General features: G+C 40.5%; 2 protein-coding genes and 1 long non-coding RNA gene across 3 annotated transcripts; all 3 read right to left on the bottom strand.

Annotated features, from left to right (window-relative positions):
- Positions 1-9,151: 9,151 nt before the first annotated feature.
- On the bottom strand, positions 9,152-16,871 carry LOC147608440 (putative alkaline/neutral invertase F). Its single transcript, XM_086788970.1, has 4 exons — positions 15,557-16,871; positions 14,250-14,681; positions 13,584-14,142; positions 9,152-9,722 (listed from the first exon to the last, which is right to left on the bottom strand). The coding sequence occupies exons 1-4, from the start codon at positions 16,040-16,042 to the stop codon at positions 9,427-9,429; spliced, it is 1,773 nt and encodes a 590-aa protein (XP_086645096.1). The 5' UTR covers positions 16,043-16,871; the 3' UTR covers positions 9,152-9,426.
- A 578-nt stretch (positions 16,872-17,449) lies between these two features.
- LOC147608439 (uncharacterized) lies at positions 17,450-18,054 on the bottom strand. The gene has a single exon (XM_086788972.1). It carries the CDS (start codon positions 17,978-17,980, stop codon positions 17,528-17,530), a length of 453 nt encoding a protein of 150 aa, XP_086645098.1. The 5' UTR covers positions 17,981-18,054; the 3' UTR covers positions 17,450-17,527.
- Positions 18,055-19,630: 1,576 nt separating this feature from the next.
- Positions 19,631-20,389, bottom strand: LOC147608438 (uncharacterized). The gene is made up of 3 exons (XR_015264520.1): positions 20,289-20,389; positions 20,125-20,169; positions 19,631-20,041 (listed from the first exon to the last, which is right to left on the bottom strand). It is a non-coding gene; the product is annotated as an uncharacterized LOC147608438 (long non-coding RNA).
- Between the last annotated feature and the right edge of the window lie 559 nt (positions 20,390-20,948).

The raw sequence follows: 20,948 nt of genomic DNA, 5'->3' as shown, positions 1-20,948 counted from the left end.
AAAACAATCCTTCAATGAAAAAACATAATATTGCTGATCATAATCCTCCAAAATTTTGAATCCATTGTATTACAAAATATGTCATCTAGACTCTCCGTTGAAGACCAGCTGGCCAACCAAACGAGATCCAATATCCAAAATTTGATTCACAAAAGTCACTCTTCTTAGTCCATCCGAATCTTCTTCGACGCACGCATGGGTGTCCTAGCAACCGCGATCCCATGCATCACCTAGTCAGAACCCTCTAGGATCCTACTTAGGTGTCCTAGCACTTCACTCAGGGACCGCTTCGTCGGTCCTCTCCCATCGTACCGAAAGCGCACCATTTTAACCATACCGAGGCTGGTCAAGACCTCGGCAGGCGTTACCACGAGCAACGTCCCTCGACGACTCCTTGCCAGCTGGTTCACCAAACGTCTTCTTAGCAAAACACATGCCAAATGCTTCCTCCAGCATTCTGGTGTAAAAGAGTCCTTTAAATGAAAACAGAGGTTTTATGCAAGTAAAATTCTCGGTTTGAGATTGGTTCCATAAAACCCTTTTTCCTTAATCCACAATTTCATAATGAGAATCCCTGATCTCTCATCAGGTAATCTACCTATCATTTGACTGACTGTCCAACTAGATTCTTGGTGATTTCGATCAAGGAAAAACTAGTTAATTCAACGGTAGTCTATTCTTTCTATTAAGAACTGGAATTGGTCCACGAAGTTTTTGCTTGATTCAAATCGAGAGATGGACAAGTAGTTCACTGACCGTTCCTCTCATAGTCGTGGTCTAATCAAAATCATTCGGTTTAGTTCTAGCTTTGAATTCAAGGATTTTCTTCATATAAACATCTACTGAACTTCTAACCGTAAGGAAATTCTAATTTTGTGAATTTTATTCCTTCTTATAACCACAATAGATTAAGAATTGGTTTTATATGAGAATATCGGATTTTAATGAAAATACTCTTCTTTTATTTAATTTAATTTTGGGTAAATACCAATTTAGTGATTTAAGTACATAAAAATATCTAAAGATATTCTTTCAACCCTAATTCTCTAGGTGAAATTTTGGTAAAAATTTCTCTTTTGTCACCAAAAATTAATTCAAATCTTTCTCTACTTAAATATCATAATAAATCTTCTTTTAACTACATACAATTATCTATTTTTTTGAATAAGCTTAAAATTTCTCTTTTTCTCATTTAATGATTGGATTTCAATTGTCATGAAAATTTCTCTTTTATCATCAAATGAATTTATCTAAAATTTTTCTTTAAATTAAATAAAAATAGGCATTATTCCAACTATACCAAGAATTTCACTTTTACCATTTAAATGATTGAATTTCAATTATCATGAAAATTTCTTTTTTATCATAAAATAAATTTATCTAAAATCTCTCTTTAAATTAAATAAAAATATACATTATTCTAACTATACCAAGAATTTCACTTTTACCATTTAAATGATTGAATTTCAATTATGATGAGAATTTCTCTTTTATCATTTAAGTTTTCTCATGCATAAAAATAAATTTAATTAAAATTTCTCTTAAAATTAAATAATATATCTATTAATTTAAATATGACAAGAATTTCACTTTTATCATTTAAATGATTGAATCCCAAATATGATGAAAACTTTACTTTTATCATTTAAGTTTTCTCATGCATAAAAATAAATTTAACTAAAATTTCTCTTAAAATTAAATTAAAATATTCACTATTTTGATATACCAAATTTTCTCTTTCTCCATTGAAATACATGGATCTCCATTATCATGAAAATTTCTCTTTTTGCATAAAAATAAAATTACTAAAAATCTCTCTTTTTTTCTAATTAATCATTTAAGTATAAACACTAAAAATTAGTTTTCCATGAATGTAATAAAAATTCTTCTTTTGGCATAGGGTGACTAATCCTAGAATATGGTAGGAAGTTCTCTTTTCACATTATGCATAAAAATGATTTATGTATTAATTTCTCCAAAATTTTACCATAGCTCTGCTCTGCTATTACTCATAATTTTTAATATTTTCTAAAAGAATAAGACTTACTAATACAATTATGATAGAGTAACTATCATTTGGATCTAAATCCAATTTATGAAATTAATCATAATTTTATTAGTATAAAAGCATAAAAAGCCATTTTCTAACCTCTAGCTTAACTACCATAGAGTTTGATCTTTGAATTGAGAATTTATCAATGAGAAGCATCATTTGAATAAGAATTGGTCATAGGAATGACCATTCTTTTGGGAGAGAGATATACATAAAAAATATCCTAATTAAGCATAAATGTAAACTTTTTGTGATTAATCATTAGAATTCTTTAAAAAAGCTTAATTTGCATTGAAAAACCATTCATTTGAAACTTCGCAAGCTTGAGAGGGATTGAGAAATGAAAACATTGAGAATATTAGAGAAAAAACCATGAAATTACATCTTACCTCTTGATTTTCTTGCTTCTCTATCTTAGAAGAAAGCCCCCAACCAATCAATTAGTGTGTTGGGAGGAAAGCTCCAAGGATGGTTGAAGAGAGAGGGAAGCTCCAATCCATCCAAAATGTAGAGGATTTTTAAGGGATAATAGAAAATATGCTTATTTTAATGTAATAGTGGCATGGTCTAGTTCACAGATGAGAATACAAAAGAATGAGGGTCTATTTATAGGTGAGGGAGGCCACTAACTGAGTCCAACTAAGTTCTAGAATTTTTCAACTTCAGTTTGACTGAATTTGGATAATATTTGGACCAGTTTAGCTTCCATTTTGATCTAGTTTGATTTAGGAGAGAGGAGAGATAAAAATATCTTAATATTTTTGAATTAAAAAGTCATCCACATGTGTGAAATAGGCACCTACCTTAAAGTCATCCACATGTGTGAAATAGGCACCTACCTTAAAGACTGCCCCCTCCTTACCAAGGTGTCACAAAAATATATCATTATTCTAAAATATCTCATTTTTTTAGTAATATCTCATAGTTGTTAACTAATAAACCTTGTACTCAATCAACTCTTCATCTTATGTGAGCATTTACTCATTTTTAGGTATTTTCTTTTATTTATTAGATTTATCTCATCTCAACACTTGGATTAATCTTATTGACTCATAGAAACCTTAATTGGACCATAATCCAAAAAATTTCAGACAATCTTGATCCTTAGGCTAAGGTCTTTTAAATCATTTTTAATTGATTCCTAATGCACCTTGGAGAATTTATTTTGAACTTCTGTTTCAGGGAAACATATTTTTTATATTAGGAGAATTTGTTTATCCAAAAATATCTCAATATTAAATTACCTCTCTCTAGAATTTTTTCTCTCTAGATAAAAACAACAAAAAATAATATTTTCTTGTATTCAAAAATAGGAAATAATTACAGGGGATTGAAGTAAAACTTATTCATTATTCAGGCTAAGGAGGAATCTTACAGTCCTTGAGACCATGTTCTAGTCTCATAATGAAGCATGATTCATATACTTAATGATGCGAAGCTAGACAACTTGACTATGAACGAGGGTTATTCCATTGTATATCACCTTACTAAGGTAACACACCTAAAAGAACAACTGCTAAATAAAGATAAGGTAGTTGATAACAAGAAATTAATCCCCACCGTTCTTAATTCCTTACCTAAGTCCTATCAAAGTTTTCATACTTTTGTATTGAATATAGATGAGGTAAGTTGATAACACGAAATTGGTCACCATTGTTCTGAATTCCTTACCCATGTCCTGTCAAAGTTTTCATACTTCTTTAAATCTCGCTACTATGAGAGGACAATGCAATCCTATATTCTTCAAGGAGCTAATTTGATTACTTCTCTATGAGGAGAAAACGATGACAGGAGTGACGCAAACAAAGGATACCAAGCTTTCTTCTCTAGAAGAAGAGCAGAGTGGACTTATCACCAAGTGACACCAAGAAGAAGAAAGAAAAAAGTCATTACTACCACAAGCCAACACTCGCCACCAATGCTCTACATTATAGAGTGTCGGAAGAGCCTTGCAAAGCAAAAAGCTGATGAAGCCTTCACAAACGTTTCCACTTCTATATCTAATGACAAAAAACAACCATCCTTAAAGAAAAAGAAAACTTAGTCAATGATGACTACGCTTTCTAGCCACATTTTCACTATGGGGGGAGGGGGGAAAGGAGCGGAGGAGACAAGAGGTGGGGAGGATGTTAAATATTAATAGTAATTAATGCTTGTCCCCACGACTCCTTTCCCTCATCCATGTTTATGCCCTTAATCTCCTTGTTAATCCCTTTGAGTAAACATTGTCCAAGACTCCTCTCCCTAGTTCATGTTTATCCCTTACTCGCTTTGATTAAACAATGTGCATATGCTCATGACCTCTCTCGCTTCCATTTGGGTCTTCAAGTACAAGCAACGACATGTGAGCACACTTACGTGGTGGTGTTAGCGAGCATGCATGCATGAGAAGAGGCGAACATGTCTGCACGTGCACACAAGTAAGCATGCATGCAAGAGGAGAGGAGATGGAAGCTACCAATCTGGATTGAGGACTATGAAGATACTCTGAAGTGCTATATTATGCATCTAGAGCATGTAGACTTGTTATTAGGGATTGAGAGGTTTAAGACTCTTCAGGTCCAGATAGATTGGTCTAGTCATACTTTTTCTTTTAAACATAGGAACACCCGGTATAGTATCTTAGGTGATTGTATACATCCCTCTCAGGGACCTCTTGTACATACAATTGATTTTGGTAATATAATGGATTCTTCTTTGTATACTACTTTCCATTGTCTCTTGATTCCACTTTCTTCATTTCTCATACCTTCTATGGATGTCAATGAATTAAGCGTGTTTGAAAGCAAAGAATTAAAGAGGATACTTGATTTGTTTCAAGATGTATTTCCTAAGGAACTGCCATCAAGCTTACCACCTGAAAGGGCAGTAGATCATCGTATTACCATGGTCCCTGGTGCTCACCCTGTTAGTACTCCACCTTATAGGATGAGCCAAGCTGAGGAAGATGAGTTGGCCAAACAACTCGAAGATTATTTGAGGATGGGCCAGATCCATCCAAGTAAATCACCTTGGGGGTGCACCTGTGTTACTCAGGAGAAAGAAGGACAACACCTTGAGAATGTGTATAGATTACAAGAGATTGAACAAGCTGACAATTAAGAACCATTATCCTCTCCCTAGATCAGATGACCTGATTGACCGGTTAACCGGAGCGAAGTATTTCACAAAGATAGATTTACGTACTAGCTCTCACCAGATACGTATTCATGAAAGGCATGTCGAAAGAACCGCCTTTCAGACTAGGTATGGCCATTACGAGTTTCTCATATTACCTTTTGGGTTAACCAATGCTCTAGCCACTTTCCAGCAAATGATAAACATCTCTTTCGTGAACATTTGGAAAAATTTATGGTGGTGTTCCTAGATGATATTTTAATATATAGTCGTACTCTTGAGGACGACCTTAAACACCTCACGATTGTCTTAACCATTTTAAGATAGAATCGACTATATGCTAAATTAAGTAAATGTGAGTTTTTCATGACAGACATCATGTACTTGGGACACAAGATCACTAGAGATGGATTGAGCATTGACTATGACCGAGTTCAGAAGGTTTTGGCTTAGCCTATACCGCAAACAGTGTTCTTTTCTCGATTTTGTTTTTTTTCTTCGAAAATCTATGCGGGAGTACTCTCAGCTCACACTACCGATGTGACCGACTTATTGAAAGGTCGTGAACGTAAGTTGAATCAACTTATCACTTGGAATAACAATCTGCATACGGCCTTCAGACTTTTGAAAGATAAAGTTAAGGAAGCACCTATCTTAGGACTACCCAATCCTAGTAGGCCTTATGTTCTTGAGACTGATGCCAATGACTATGCAATCGGGGCTGCTCTATTTCAAGATGGTAGACATGTTGCTTTCGAGAGAGTAAAAAGCTAGATGACACTCAATCTCGTTGGCCCTTGAGAAGGAGCTTTATGCTATCATTCACGCTCTCAAGGTTTGGAGACATTATTTATATGGCTCCAAGTTAATGGTATTGACTGATCATCATCAGTCAATCAAGTATGTGTGTGATACAGATGATTTGAGAGGAAGGAAAGCTCGATGGACTGAATTAATGCAAGATTTTGATTTTGAGATTCGTTATCGAAAGAGGTCCATGAATAGTGTCGCAGATGTGCTTAATTGAATTAGAGAGGTGAATACTTTGTTGTTCACCAAGATTTCTACTGACTTATTTCAGTAATTGAGAGGGCTTTGTAGGACTGATAGTTATTTTGGTCCATTTTGACAGAATCCAATTCAAGATTCAAGGGCAGTGTCTACCCTTTTACAACTCCAGTCTGATGTTTAATTATGATTACAACAAGTTTATCAGCATGAATACACCAAAAATTGCATAAAGCCAAGGATAATTGGTTTGTACTGGATGGTTGGGATATCAAAATTGATTGACCAAGACTCAATGACTGAACAACCTACCATTTAGGCTGTAGAAGATCAATGGATGATTCGGAATGGTTTACTATTCCATAATGACAAATTTTGTGTACCACAAATCCCGGACATTAGATCCAGGATTCTTAAGGGGTTTCACGACGCCCCTTCTACTGGACACCCTGGGGTACACAGGACATTATCGTTAGTGAAACACACTTTTTATTGGCCAAAGATAAAAGGGTATGTAGAAGATTATGTTCTCAAGTGTCAAATTTATCAAGCAAATAAAGCTGAACGCTTTAGACAGGCTGGTGGGCTGTTGCATCCTTTGCAAATCCCAGGTAATAAATGGGAAAGTATTTCCATGGATTTTATTACTGGATTGCCAAGAACACGTCAAGGCCACGGTTCTATTTGGGTTGTGATGGATCGCTTAACAAAAATAGCTAGATTTTTACCCACACAGAAGACCATTACAGCTACGCAATTAGCAAGGCAGTTTATCGAGCAATTGTTTAGACTGTACGGGTTACCGCAGGACATAGTCGGGGATAGGGACTCAGTTTACAAGTGACTTTTGGAGACTTGTTTTTAAGAAGTTGGAAACAACTTTGAATCTGAGTTCCTCAGATCATCCTCAATCTGATGACCAGACTGAAAGAGTTAATCAAATTTTGGAGGATATGCTTTATGCATATGTCTCCAAAAGACAGAGTTCATGGGAGGATTATCTTCCTATGTTAGAATTTGCATATAGTAGTACTAAGCATACGAGTACAGGTTTTAGTCCTTTCATGCTTATGTATGGTTTTCAACCTCGATCACCTGTTACAACGGGATTTTCAAGACTTCAGCATGATGCAATATGTAATTTTTTGCAAGATATGCAAAAAATGTTACAAGTTGCAAAAGAATATATTAGAAGTGCTTAAGACAGAGACAGATTTTATTCTAATAGACATCGTTCACCCAGAGAGTTCTCTGAAGAAACAATGGTATATTTGCGAGTTCCAAAAGATTCTAAGACTTTACGGACAGGTCGATCTCCGAAATTATCCCCTAGATATTGTGAACCATTTCGTGTTACACGACGGATTGGTTCAGTCACATATGAATTGGATTTGCCTTCTCATGTGAAAGTTCATCCTGTATTTCATGTCAGTAGACTTAAGGAAGTGCTGGGTGGAACACACCAGTTAGTTACTCCTCAAGAAATTATAAATATCAAGGATATGCCATTTGTTCCACACGAACCTGAAAAGATTCTTGGATTTCGTGAAAGACGATTGCGTAATACACTTATCACAGAATACAAGATCAAGTGAAAGACGATTGCGTAATACACTTATCACAGAATACAAGATCAAGTGAAAGGATCGTGTTTGAGAAGGACGCTACATGGGAGACATTGACTGCCCTTCAGAGGAATTACCCTGGCTTTTTAGTGAGCTCAAGAGTGAGCTCTTAGAGGAAGGGGAGTATGTTATGTGCACAGTGTGTATCTACCGTGTGCTACACGCACACAAGACTAGCTTCGAGGTTTGGGGAATCTTGGAGCTAGGCAGGCTGATTGGTGAGCTGAGTTAGGGATAGACTAACGAGCGGGCGCCCAAGTGTGGATGCCCGATGACCGGCCAAGAGCCTATAAAAGGGGTGGCCAAGGTTGGTCATTAGTTCATAGAGTCTCGCGTGTCTTTGTGAGAGCTCTATGGTCAGGAGCCTGGATCTAGTGCAGACGTGCACCTGCTTTATGCAGCCGAGGCCGGCAGCAGCCTTGAGGCCCGCGAGGGTAGCTTCGTGTAGCAGTATGGGACGTCACGAGAGGTAGAGATTGGTTGGTACCTCCATCTAGTTAGCTTAGCTCGTGGCTCGTTGGGGACAACGAAGACTTGTGGGCTTGCCCACGGATGTCAAGGTTGGGAGGTGAGTCAAGCCTGCACCCCCTTCACGTTTGTTTGGTTTGTTTGTTTGCAGGTTTGGAGTCTTGTACCAAGAGCGTTCTACGAGGAGATCCTATGGGGATTTTACAAAGAGGTGTGAATGCATGGTGCATGGGTGTTCACACGAGAGAGAGAGAGAGAGAGAGAGAGAGAGAGAGAGATGTTATTAACATCTATGAAAGACCCGAAAGATCTATGAGACAAAAAAAGCTATTACATGTGATCCATGACCAAAATGTTGGTACATGTGATCCATGAGTAGATTCGATGTCAAGATAACATGAAAAGTACACACACACACACACACACACACACATTGTCATTAACAAGAGACCCAAAGGATCTATATGAGGCAGGGAGTCACAAAATACCGAAGGGTCTATGAGATCAAAAAGTATTCCCATGATAAATGAAGTCCCTGCACCGTGGAAAATGATAAACCAAATTAGAGCTATACCAAAACAAAACAGCCACATATAAAACGAAGAAAAAAGTTGAAAGACGAACACCTCACAAGACAAAATGCTGAAAAGAAAAAAGAAACAAAGGTTGAAAGACTTGAACACCTCACAAGACAAAATGCTCAAAAGACAAATTAGAAAACATGAAGTGCGCAAAACACTAAACCTTCCATGACACTTAGATGCTAGTAATTTTACTTGGTCATAAACATACCCGGGCTCCATGTGCATTTGGCTCAAGTGTGCACCTACTTATCAATCAAGAGCTATAATTAAAAGATTCTTGACAAGAAGCATGTGTGTGAGGACGTAGCTAATTTGTCTTTAGTAAACATATACGATGTACAAGCAAAATGACATTAGAGATGGCAGATGGCAAGCCAAGATATGCCATATGATATGAAAAACCAGTAAGAGCTGCTGCTTAGTTATGGGTAATTAGACTTCACACTTTCTTTTGGACCAGGAATGAGTTCACCATGTCAACATTGATCTATATACTACCATAGTCATAAGTATTTTAATGAAGCTATGATGCAGATGGTTAAGGTAAACCCTCAAATACCATATCTATAATTCAGAAAGTCCAAGATACCGATCGCGCAAATGTTGGTTTCATCTTCCTGTCCTCCTCTAATGCAATCATGCCCAAATGAGATGGATCTTCCAGCATCATCTTAGCCACCAGATAACCACCTATAGACCATGTCTGAAACTTTCGAGCTTGCTTCCCTATATAACGACCTTGAGTCCCATCATAATATTCAGGCCAATGATCTGTAGCCAGTCTCTGTTCAGCAAGCTCGATCGCTCTCCTTGCCATCTGTGGCCTGCCTGTCTTGATACAGGCTGCTGTAAACAACCAGAGTAGTACTGCAAAAATGAGATAAAACCCAGTATAAGCTTTCAAACCCAGTAAATAAAAAAGTTATCACAAAATTAGTTAGACAGTTCCAAGACCAATTCAAGCATCCATAGGACATGGCACATGGGTTCAACCATGCTATCATCCAGAATGAGTCTATACAGGGCCAAGCTTATGATGCAAAAGCATATCCATAGGACATGTCACATGGGTTCATCCTGACATGCTCCCATCGAGAATGAGTCTATAAAAGACCTGTTCTCACAAGCAACCACCAGCGGAGGGTGGTGTTTCTCCTGCATGGCCCTCCTATAGGGTGTTCAAAATGCTACCGGTGGTATTTTCCTAGGTGGCAGCTTCTGCAAGCATCCAGAGTTTCTGCAGATTTTGCAGCCCTTCGACAAAGGTATTTATTAAGCCCTCTTCATGCTTGTTGGAGTTCCTTTTTTCTTCTTTGATTTACTGGAGTTCCTTTTGTCTTCTTTGATTTACTCCTTCCACCCACCCACCACACAAAACAACCTAAGAACAGGCCCATAGAGACTATTTTCTTTCTTTTTCTCTCTTGCTGACCGAGGGGTTTATCAAGATGCCAAGAGATGGGTTGCATGGCCTAGAGGTGGATCTCTCAAGGGAACAAATGGTGCTCCAGGTATGCATGTTACGTAGCAGGCAAGAGATGGAGACGTAGGAGAGGGTTTGCTCTCAATACATCTCCGCACATCACCCCTCTCGGTTAAAATCATGGCATATGCGCAAGCCATGACACGCCATGATATGTGGAAAGCATAGCACTTCTACCTATTGTCATGAATATTCCATTCACGACGTAGAAGGCACAGAGCATGCAACATAAAATTTTAACAAATATTTTGTTAAACAAAATTGGATTCAACCACAAAAAATTGGCAAAAACAAAACCTCATAAATTCATTAAATAGGGTTTTTTTTTTTCAAAAAATACACAAAATCCGGTATATAAGAGATTCCCAGGTAACCCGGGATATAAACACTTCATCAAAATCCCGATTCTATGAAATCCGCTTTATGAAGCCATAAATTCCATAGTCTCAGTTTGTCAAGTATCAATTATAAACGCACACCGATCACAAGTTTGTCAAGTGTCGATTCAAAAAGCACACCGATCACAAGCTGCTCACAACCTGCTGCACACAAGGGTAATCCGCAGCTAAGGCTGCCCCACTATGATGTCCAGCCATATGATCAATTATGTAGCGCCGAATAAACACTAAAACCAGGTGCTGATTAACCAATAATCCAGTCTAGTGCCAGAGGGACTCAAAGGCTCTAGCAGCACACAAGGGCCTTCGTGTCACCTGACCTGCATAGGTTTTTGGACTCACCGTTCTTTGAGGAATGAGATCAAGCGGGCTCTTGAGAGAAGTTGACTCTTCCGTGCCCGGGGTGACGATGGATTACCAGTCTCCAGCTTCCAGCCACATTTGGATCTCATGAAGGCTAACCTATGGGCACCCTTCAATGAGGTCATGTGGACAAGCATTTTTGCTTTATTTATTTGATCCCCAAAGAGGGTGGTGATTGGCTCAAGGTGTCATAGTGGCACCTCTGAAGGATGCAGTACGGCAAACCTTCAATCTCTATGATGCCGCCAGTCTACATGAGATGTCAAAGTGTCCTTTATGGCCAATCGCATCCATCCCTACTGGGCAAGGAGGTCTACAATCGTGGTACAATCCTAGAAGAACTGGGTAAATCACGCTCAAATATCTGGGTGAGTTCCACAATCAAGCAAGGGCATGCTGCTCATCCTTGATGGAACCTAAGTAGAGAGAGAGAGAGAGAGAGAGAGAGAGAGAGAGAGAAAGTGTTACATGCCGAAGCTTTGGGAGTCTTCTTTCAGCCCTAAACACATCCTAGAACATGCTGATGCAAAAACGCATGTCGAAGAGAGAGAGGAGAGAGAGAGGTAGCTGAGTATTCAGTATATGAATATACGTTCAAAAAGGTACAACTGTTCTTGCAGCACTTGGCTGCCTTCCATAAAAAGGTAGAAACCCTAAACCTAAGTCTAATCCTATTCTTTCAGCCCTAAACACATCCTGGAACATGCTGATGCAAAAACGCATGCAGAAGAGAGAGAGAGAGAGAGCTGAGTATTCATTATATTGATATATGTACAAAAAGGTACAACGGTTCTTGGAGCCCTTGGCTGCCTTCCATGAAATAGTAGAAACCCTAAACCTAAGTCTAATCCTATGACCCAGCCAAGCAAGGGCTGAATGAGTTAAAACATTGAGCATAGATGTCTTTTATAGGCTGGAAAAAGACATATTCATCTTGTTGCAGCCGATTGGATATATTCCTGAATATACTGGCCAACAGCCCCTCCATGTCCACCAACAATCAAGTCCCTGCCAAATCAGCAATGCCTACTCCTAATCTCTGGTTCTAATCAGTCTTTATCTTGTTGCTCTCCTAGGATTAGATCTGGGATTAGCTAGTGCATGTCTTGCACATGACATCCCCCTCTGCTAAACTTGATGACGGGATTCCAACCTATTTCTTGGATGACTGTGATCATCCCATTCTATTCCCGGAGTCCCTCTGTCATCCGTCCTAAACTGGTAACCTTTTCACTGAACACCCGGCCCGGTCTCCAAATCCACTCTAACTTTGATGAAGATCTATGAATCTGTTCCATCCAGTCCCCATTCCGTTCTTGCCCTGTCCCTGAACACTATCTTTGATCTCCTTTCCTAAGAAATGAGTCTGGCACTCTCACTCCACCCCTTGGAGGATCAACCTCCCCTCGAACCGTTGCCTGAAAGCCTTTCTGGGTGTGCCCCAAGTGGCACCCGACTTGAAAAGGACTGCCATCCCCTTGGGCTTTGTGGAACACCACCAACCAACCTCCTCGGAGAACTCCCATTCTTGTGTTCCTTGCCTTGGGCCTCGTACCTGTGCACTTTCTTGTACCTTGGACCTATGCACCTTCATCTAGGAATGAACCAGTGTTTAGCCTTCTTTTTTTTTTCCAAGAAAAACCAGTGTTTAGCCTTGCTAAGCTTGATGTTGAGACAAAGTTTCTTGATTCCCACACCACCACAAGCTCAAGACACAGGCGATGGTTTCATCCATGCACGATGGAGTAATGGGTGGGTGGGACATCGGCAGCAACAATATCTCATAACCAGCCTGAAGCTCTAATACCAATATTACATGCGGAAGCTCTAGTAGTCTTCTTTCAGCCCTAAACACATCCTGGAACATGCTGATGCAAAAACGCATGCAGAAGAGAGAGAGGAGAGAGAGAGAGAGAGAGAGAGAGCTGAGTATTCAGTATATTCATATATGTACAAAAAGGTACAACTGTTCTTGCAGCCCTTGGCTGCCTCCATGAAAAGGTAGAAACCCTAAACCTAAGTCTAATCCTATGACCCAGCCAAGCAAGGGCTGAATGAGTCAAAACGTTGAGCATAGATGCCTTTTACAGGCTGGAAAAAGACATGGAACTGGCCGACCAGCTCCTGGACAAAGCTTTATTCATCTTGCTGCAGTCAACTGGATACATTCATGAATATACTGGCCGACAGCCCCTCCATGTCCACCAACAGTCAAGTCCCTGCCAAATCAGCAATGCCTGCTCCTAATCTCTGGTTCTAATGAGTCTTTATCTGGTTGCTCTCCTCAGGATTAGATCTGGGATTAGCTAGTGCATGTCTTGCACATGATAGAAAGAGAGAGGGAGAGCAGACTAAAAAATGAAAATCTGTATGCAAGGAATGCTTATAACATCATCATATGCGCAAGCCTAGACTGTAATAGGGGAGAACAAAATAAGAAAAAATCTGGCAACTTTTAATAATTAAGAATGATGTGACACTCACCTGGCCAAGACCCTCCATTATGATAGCTCCATCGGGTATTCTTCGGATCACAACCTGTAACAACCCTCCATTCATGATTTTCCAATGCAGGATAGACGACCTTTAAGGGCATGTCTCCAATGAGGTCCTGCCAGCGCTCCTCAATAAGGTCCATAATGGCACCTTCTTGCTCCGGTGTTGCCAAAGATGACAATATGGCTATAAAATTACCTAGACAAAACCACCTAAAATCCATGCGAGCAGGGCTGACATTCCCAATAAAGTAACCACCCCTTGTGGGCATAAAATCAAAAACCCAATCTGGGATTGAATCTGGGATGACATTGAACTTGTTAACAGCAGTATGAGAGTACTCCTCGGTCTTGTATCTATAAATATTGTTTAACTGCTCAAAATCGAGCCAAAAATATTCCCGCATGTGGTAGCTCAAGGCATGAAGGCGCTTATCGATCCGCTCCATGAACTCTTTGCCTCCATCTTCGGGCTTCAAGAGAACCCTAGCACATCTAAGTGCAAGGAAGAAAAGAGTTTGGATCTCAATTGGGTAACCATAGATACCCTGCATAAGAACCATTGTAAAAGCCAAATTAATTCATTTCGTTAAGGTCAAAGAGGTACCTAATGTTACATGCATGAAGAGATTATGGGCTGTCAGAGAGAACTTGCCATTCTCCGGTCGACCATACAGCAACCGTCTGCACATAAAAGGGTGGGGAATGTGTCAAACCCCTCTGAGAGGCATAGCGTTAGGATCAAGCGCATTCCTTTTTGGAAATCGGGGGTGTCTGCAAGGGTGTGGTCACCAGTAGACCTGGTGTAAGCGCGGAGGAGAATGATCCACCAGAACCCGGAGTCAACTGGCGCCACTCTGCCGATTGCTGTTTCACCAAAGTCCCCTGTCATCGTATCTGTGTTGCGGTTCACATCATGCAGAACTTTGAAGCTAGCCGGCATCACCCCTTCCCCGAGAGTATAGTTGTCTATACGTTTAGTCAGGGCTTGCAGGTGCAGCGTTTTTACCAAGAAATTCCTGACGATTTCAGGCTCTCCATTGATGAGAAAGGCCAGTGCGCTCGGAATGAAATCTCGAACAAAAACCTGCACGAGAGAGAGAGAGAGAGAGAGAGAAACAAACAAACATTGGTATGATTAGAACCAATTGGGAGGACAGAGTATATATATATATATATATATATATATATATATAGTCTATATTTGTCTATATATATTAGACTAATAGAGTATAATATTATATATAATATTATACTCTATTATACTCTATTAGTCTAATAGAGTATAATATTATATATATATATAATATTATACTCTATTAGTCTAATATATATAGACAAATATAGACTAACATTATACACACACACACACAATATAATGTTAGTCTATATTTGTCTATATATATTAGACTAATAGAGTATAATATTATATATATATATATATATATATATATATATATATATATATATATATATATATATATATATATATATATATATGTGTGTGTGTGTGTGTGTGTATGTATGTATGTATGTAATATTTGCACATACATACATACATACTGTATGTATGTATGTATGTATGTATGTATGTATGTATGTATGTAATATTTGCACATACATACATACATACATACATACGATACACACATACATATCGTACATACATACATGCATACATATATATATATAGACAAATATAGACTATAATTTATATATATATATATATATATATATATATAGTGTGTGTGTGTGTGTGTGTGTGTGTGTGTGTGTGTGTGTGTGTGAGGCCGCACGCTTGTATGTGTGTACAAAATTCAAAAACTAATGACTTGAGTTTTATGAGTCAGTAATTTCATATTACCTATGACAAAGAAGTATCCTACATATGATTATTTGATGAACTAAAATACGGTTTGATGAGATTTAAGTTTATGCTACTTTGATGTTCTAATAACTCACCTGATTATAGTTCAGGGAATCCTCAGTTGGATCCAATGCAGCAATAGTTCCCACAGGTGTACCGTGGAAATAAACCAAGGACCGGCGCAGGGCGTCCCACGCATCAGCAAACATGGGGTGAGTCTCAAAGGTGGTGGGCTGCAAGGATTTGGGAGTGTTTGCAGCTGATGACCTCATTCCATATGGGATACCCTCCAGGCAATCTGAGCTCCTGACATTGTGCAGGCGTGGTGACATGCCAGCAATGTGCAGGGAGAACTCACTCAGCATCAGTTCTTCTGAGTCTTTGTTGAGTGTGTTCAGCTGCAGATGAGGCCTGCCCTTTGGTTTGAAGAAAGAAACCCCATTTCCAGAGCCGCCACCACCATCACCATTAGAGTTATTGTGCTTGGAGAGTAGTGGCTCCATTGGGGATGATTCAGAAGCTTGGCTAAAGGCAAGTGTACTTGAAGGCATTTTGATTATACTCAATTGATAATCATACATAAAAAGGGTGCATGCATGCAACAAAATCACATGGAATTCTTAATTGTGCAGCACATGCACCTAAACCAGAGCCAATTCTTGCAGAAATGGAGCCAAATTATGCAAATAAAGCCTGGATGCTGCAGATAAATTTGTAAGAAGAGAAAACAGTAATCAAGTTGCCAAAAGAACAGAATAAAAGAACTAATTAAAAGGGGGATGTGATGGGGAACCCAACACAGGAAAAGCAGAAAGAAAGGGAACCTAGTACAGAAAAAAAAATATCCAAATGGGAAAAAAAAGCCACAGCTAATCAAAAGGGGGATGTTATGGTGGGGAGCCTTAACACAGGAAAAGCAGAAAGCAAGGGAACAAATAACCCAAATGGGAAAGAAAAGGGCGATGATATCTGCAAAGTCCTGGAGTAAACAGGGAAGGGGAAGGGACGGATGCCGAGCTGCCTAAGCAAAATCACATGGAATTCTTAATTGTGCAGCACATGCACCGGTATCCCAGCCAATTCTTGCAGAAATGGAGCCAAATTATGCAAATAAGGCCTGAATATGCAATTTGTAAGAAGAAAAAACTGTAATCAAGTTGCCAAGAGAACAGGAAGAGATGGGATAAAAGAACTAATTAAAAGGGGGATGTGATGGGGAACAAGGGAACCTAAAACAGGGAAAAAAATACCCAAATAGGAAAAAGAGCCACAGCTAATCAAAAGTGGTGGGGGAGCCTTAACACAGGAAAAGCAGAAAGCAAGGGAACACATAACCCAAATGGGAAAGAACAGGGCAATGATATCTGCAGGTAAGGGGAAGGGACGGATGCCATGAACAAAATGAATGCAGGAGTTAAGCCTCAGTTTGGGGGGGGATAGCATTAGTTGCTGTTGCCTGCACGCGGCCACATGCGGCAGATCGCAACCCGCAAACTGGGTGGAGCGCCCCACGCCTGTGTTCCAGGACACCTTTTGTGATAAGCCACGTGGAAAGTACCCTGCCGTCGTTTTTGTTACACGTAGGATCAGTCTCCAATCGTTGTCATCGTATCCAACTCGCTATTAGTTTGCGTTTTTTTTTTTGCGCTTCCAACTTATTTGGTATTCTAGTGTAATTTTTTTACGAGCATTTTAAAATTTTACAAGTGTTTTACGACCAAAATGCTCAAAAACGGCATGACGCCCTTCAAAAAGAAACTATGGACGGGTTCACATTGGAACGGCGGAAAACATACTCTCAAACACACTTTTCCAGGTGGAACTCTTACAAAATGCACACTTTCGCCGTCCAAGTGTTCACATAGGGAGGGGGAAGTAAAAGGGAGCCTGACTTCTTCCGCCGCCCACTGTGAACACTGGGGGGCGGCGGAAGAAAGAGTAAACACCATACCAAAAACCATAGAACAAAGCTATATTATGTCCACAAAGCATAGTGTAACTACAAAAATAAAGAAGCCACACTACAAACCACAATAAGCCAGACAAAAGACTTGTATTACAAAGGCTTAATCGGAGTTGGTAGGTGAGTCCAGCTCCTCTAAAGCCGCCCTTCCAAAAACTTGTAGGACATTCATCCTTGCTTGCTCTCTATACATTGTTCGGGCAAGACTATCTCGCCGCTCCGAGCCAACTCCAAGGTCACTCGCACCCCCTTCATTGCCTCCTTGAGCGCTCTCCATTGCATCCTCTATGTCAACTTCACGTATTGCTTGAAGCTCCCTCATGGAGGTAGCTATTGCTCTTCGATCCTCTTCTACACGTCCAGAGCATGCTGACAATTCTGCTTCCGCCTCACGTACCCACTCCATATCAAAAGACTCTCCATGTTGGATACAAATGTTGTGTAGCACAAGACAAGCCGCAACAAGATCTGGGACATGACGTAGATTCATGTCACATCTTTTTAGCAAGATGCGAAACCTTGCCTTGAGCATACCAAACGCTCTCTCAACTGGCATCCTTGTGCTCGATTGAATGAAATTCCAATGGTACTTTAGACGTGTCAACCCTTCCTTGCATCCTTTGAAAGGCACTAACATGTATAGCCGTGCAGGGTAAGCACAGTCGCCAACCAAACAATAGTTACCCAGCTCGCCCCTTGCACATGCTTGCCCTATATCACTTCTGGAGAAGTTCAAGGAGTCATGCGCTGATCCGGCCCAACCGACATCATAATTCCATACTGAGCAATTGGCGGCTACTGTTAGTTGTAGCAAAATAGAGTGGAACCCTTTCCGATTGAAGTAGTCAACATGGTTGTCACGGGGTGCAATGATGGGGATGTGAGAACCATCTATCGCACCAACGACGTAGGGAATTCCCCTAAGTGCCTCAAACTCTCGTGCTAAAGTTGCAAGCCGAGATCTTGAAGGCCATCTTATGTACATATTCCGGAGACCCGATTTCACAATTGCCTTGGAAAATGCAAGGATTATTTCACAACATGTGCTCTTAGCGCAACCATAGGTGTCACCAAGGCCCAGTAGTCCATCTCCTGTAGCAAGTCTGCTTAGAGCAATGGCTACCCTATCTTGAATAGACACAGGCACACGGAAGTTTGTGGTTTTCTTTTGCATGAATGGTGCTAGACTCCCACAAAGGTAATGAAAGGTTTCTTTGCTAACCCTAAGACGCCGCTTGAACATGGTAGCACTATAAGCACTTAGGAGATAGCATTTTACAAAGCCTTGAGGCCATGGATATGCCCACGCTTGTCTGTGTTCATGACCCCTCCTACGGTTCGCAATCTTCCTCAACCTCACAGATCGTGCCATGCATTCGGTAACATGCAACCAAGTCTGCACTATGCACTCATCATTGTGCATGCTTGGTTCTTTAAGCAATTCATAGATTGCTATAGAACACAACCACGCACAATAGAGTGCAATGTCTTTGGACATGCCCATTGTCACCTGCAAATCCAAAACAAGTTGATACATATTAAATTCTCAGCTTATATGGCTTCTTAGGAGCTTAGAAACATTCATAAATCCATACAACGCATAGGAACAAAGCAACGTCGAGATCCCAAACTTTATAAACTCATACAAGAATAATAACAAGAATTTCCTCCGCCAAGGCTACTTGTTGCCCCCCCTTCCTTCCTTAAGGAATTCACTCATTGTGGCATGCAATCCTGCCAATATCTTCAGTCGCTCCCTCTCCAAGGCAACATTTTGGCTAGAGGTCTCCTTGAGATGGTCCAATAGATGTTTCCCAGTATCGGCCATTGTGGCCAAAGATTCCTCATACTTGGGAGTCACTCGACGACTTGAGGACATGGGTGCTTGTGGCTTCTCGTCATCTAGTGCTATAGTTACTTCATCCTTGTCACCGCCGGGGAAAGTAGCATCATCCATTGTTGATGAAGAAGCGTGGCTAAGAGGAGTGACCGTGGCTCTATCAAGGTAAATGCCGGCTAGCTTTGTGGCCACCTTTGCCCACAAGTTGACCCCTTGTTTCCCAGGATTGTTGAACTCCTCACTCATGCCCCCGGACATGAATGAGTTGGTCAACCCAAAAGTCTTGCCACTTGCTTTTCTTATTGTCGTTATCGTCATCTTCCCCCAAGTCCACCACCACCTTCTTTTTGGAGTTCTTGGGTTTCTTTGGCGCAGGTTGGGTCTCTGACACAATCTCCTCATCGCTAGGCTCCTTCCTCATGCCACGAACTCGCTTTGGTTGAGAAGATAAAGGGGGGTTATTGAGTGAGTTGGGTGATGGTTGGCTTCCTGGGGAATTGGGAATGGAACCCATGTTTGGGATACCTAGGGGGGATGATCGATTAGGAGGTTGCGCTACCATAGGTGAATGGGGGGGGCGAAACATGAAGGGAGAGTTTGGAGAAAAGGAAGGAGAATTGAGCATGGCTTGGAAGCCATGAGGTGGCACATGAAAAGGAGGATGGGGAAATGAATAGAAATTAGAGTGCGGGAGAGAAGTTTGGGAGAAAATAGGATCATCGTCGCCTCGTTGTTGCGATGAATCAAATTCATGGCTCGTGTTGGAATCCATAGTACCTACAAACACGAAGAGAATATTAGCACAATTAAAAACACATAGATAAGTCATGATAATGGAAATGCGGTTTGTGAGGGGTCACCTTATGCGCTCGCTTCACGTTGCCTCCCGCCCTTTTCGCACACCCCTAAAAGAAAAACAAAAGCACACAATGTCAAAGGCATGGCAAGTGTACCACAAAAACATTAAAAGAAAGGTAAATAGGTGGATAAAAAGAAAGCATGATTGAAGTGCATGTAAAAGCACCTTGGAGAATGGAAATTGTGAAGCTTATTATGTTCTCTAGAAATTCTAGAGGGTACAAAATCTCACCCTAAACCCTTTAATTTATAGGAAATTGAAGGGTGTTGGGGGGGGAGGGACGTTGGAAAATGAACGTTCGAAAATGGCCGTTGGGAAAATGGCCGTTGGGAAAAATGGCCGTTGGGAAATTCGTGGGCTCCTCCTGCACGTGGAGGGTGGAATCCGTTTTGGGCGAGGGGGGGGGGGGGGGTCGGCACAATATCAACCCCCTTCTTTCAACACGTGGCAAGGGGGGGGTGGATTTCCACCGCCCACTGTGAACGCAGAGTGCCATGGGGCACTCTGCGATTGCATCGCAGGCTGGCGGCAGCTTGGCTGCCGCCTTATCTGAACCCAGCCTATGTTTATGTGTGTTGTACATGCATCATGGAAGTGCTTTGTCTGACGTGTCTCTGTGTGTGTGTGTGTGTGTGACGTGTGTACATGTGTGTCTAGTGTGTGTGAGAAAGAGAGAGACAGCGTGTGTGTGGTACGTGTGTATGACGTGTGTGCGTGTGTGTGTGTGTGAGAAAGATAGAGACAACGTGTGTGTGGTATGTGTGTATGACGTGTGTGTGTGTGTGTGCGTGTGTGTGTGTGTGTGTGTGTGAGAGAGAGAGAGAG

The sequence above is a fragment of the Cibotium barometz genome, chromosome 53, assembly GCF_041138505.1.
Source record: "Cibotium barometz isolate CiBa-2024 chromosome 53, ASM4113850v1, whole genome shotgun sequence".
Lineage (NCBI taxonomy): Eukaryota > Viridiplantae > Streptophyta > Polypodiopsida > Cyatheales > Cibotiaceae > Cibotium > Cibotium barometz.
Note: the sequence above shows the minus strand (reverse complement) of the source record. Positions and strands in the feature narration are given on the sequence as shown.

Excerpts from the sequence above, each read along its gene's own strand:
- LOC147608440 (XM_086788970.1), bottom strand. The coding sequence starts at position 16,042 with ATGTATGATTATCAATTGAGTATAATCAAAATGCCTTCAAGTACACTT. Across the intron at positions 14,143-14,249 it reads GTATGGTCGACCGGAGAATG|GGTATCTATGGTTACCCAAT; the intron begins GCAAGTTCTCTC and ends GTTCTTATGCAG. Across the intron at positions 9,723-13,583 it reads TAATGGAGGGTCTTGGCCAG|TACTACTCTGGTTGTTTACA; the intron begins GTGAGTGTCACA and ends TCATTTTTGCAG.
- LOC147608439 (XM_086788972.1), bottom strand. The coding sequence starts at position 17,980 with ATGCCAGTTGAGAGAGCGTTTGGTATGCTCAAGGCAAGGTTTCGCATC.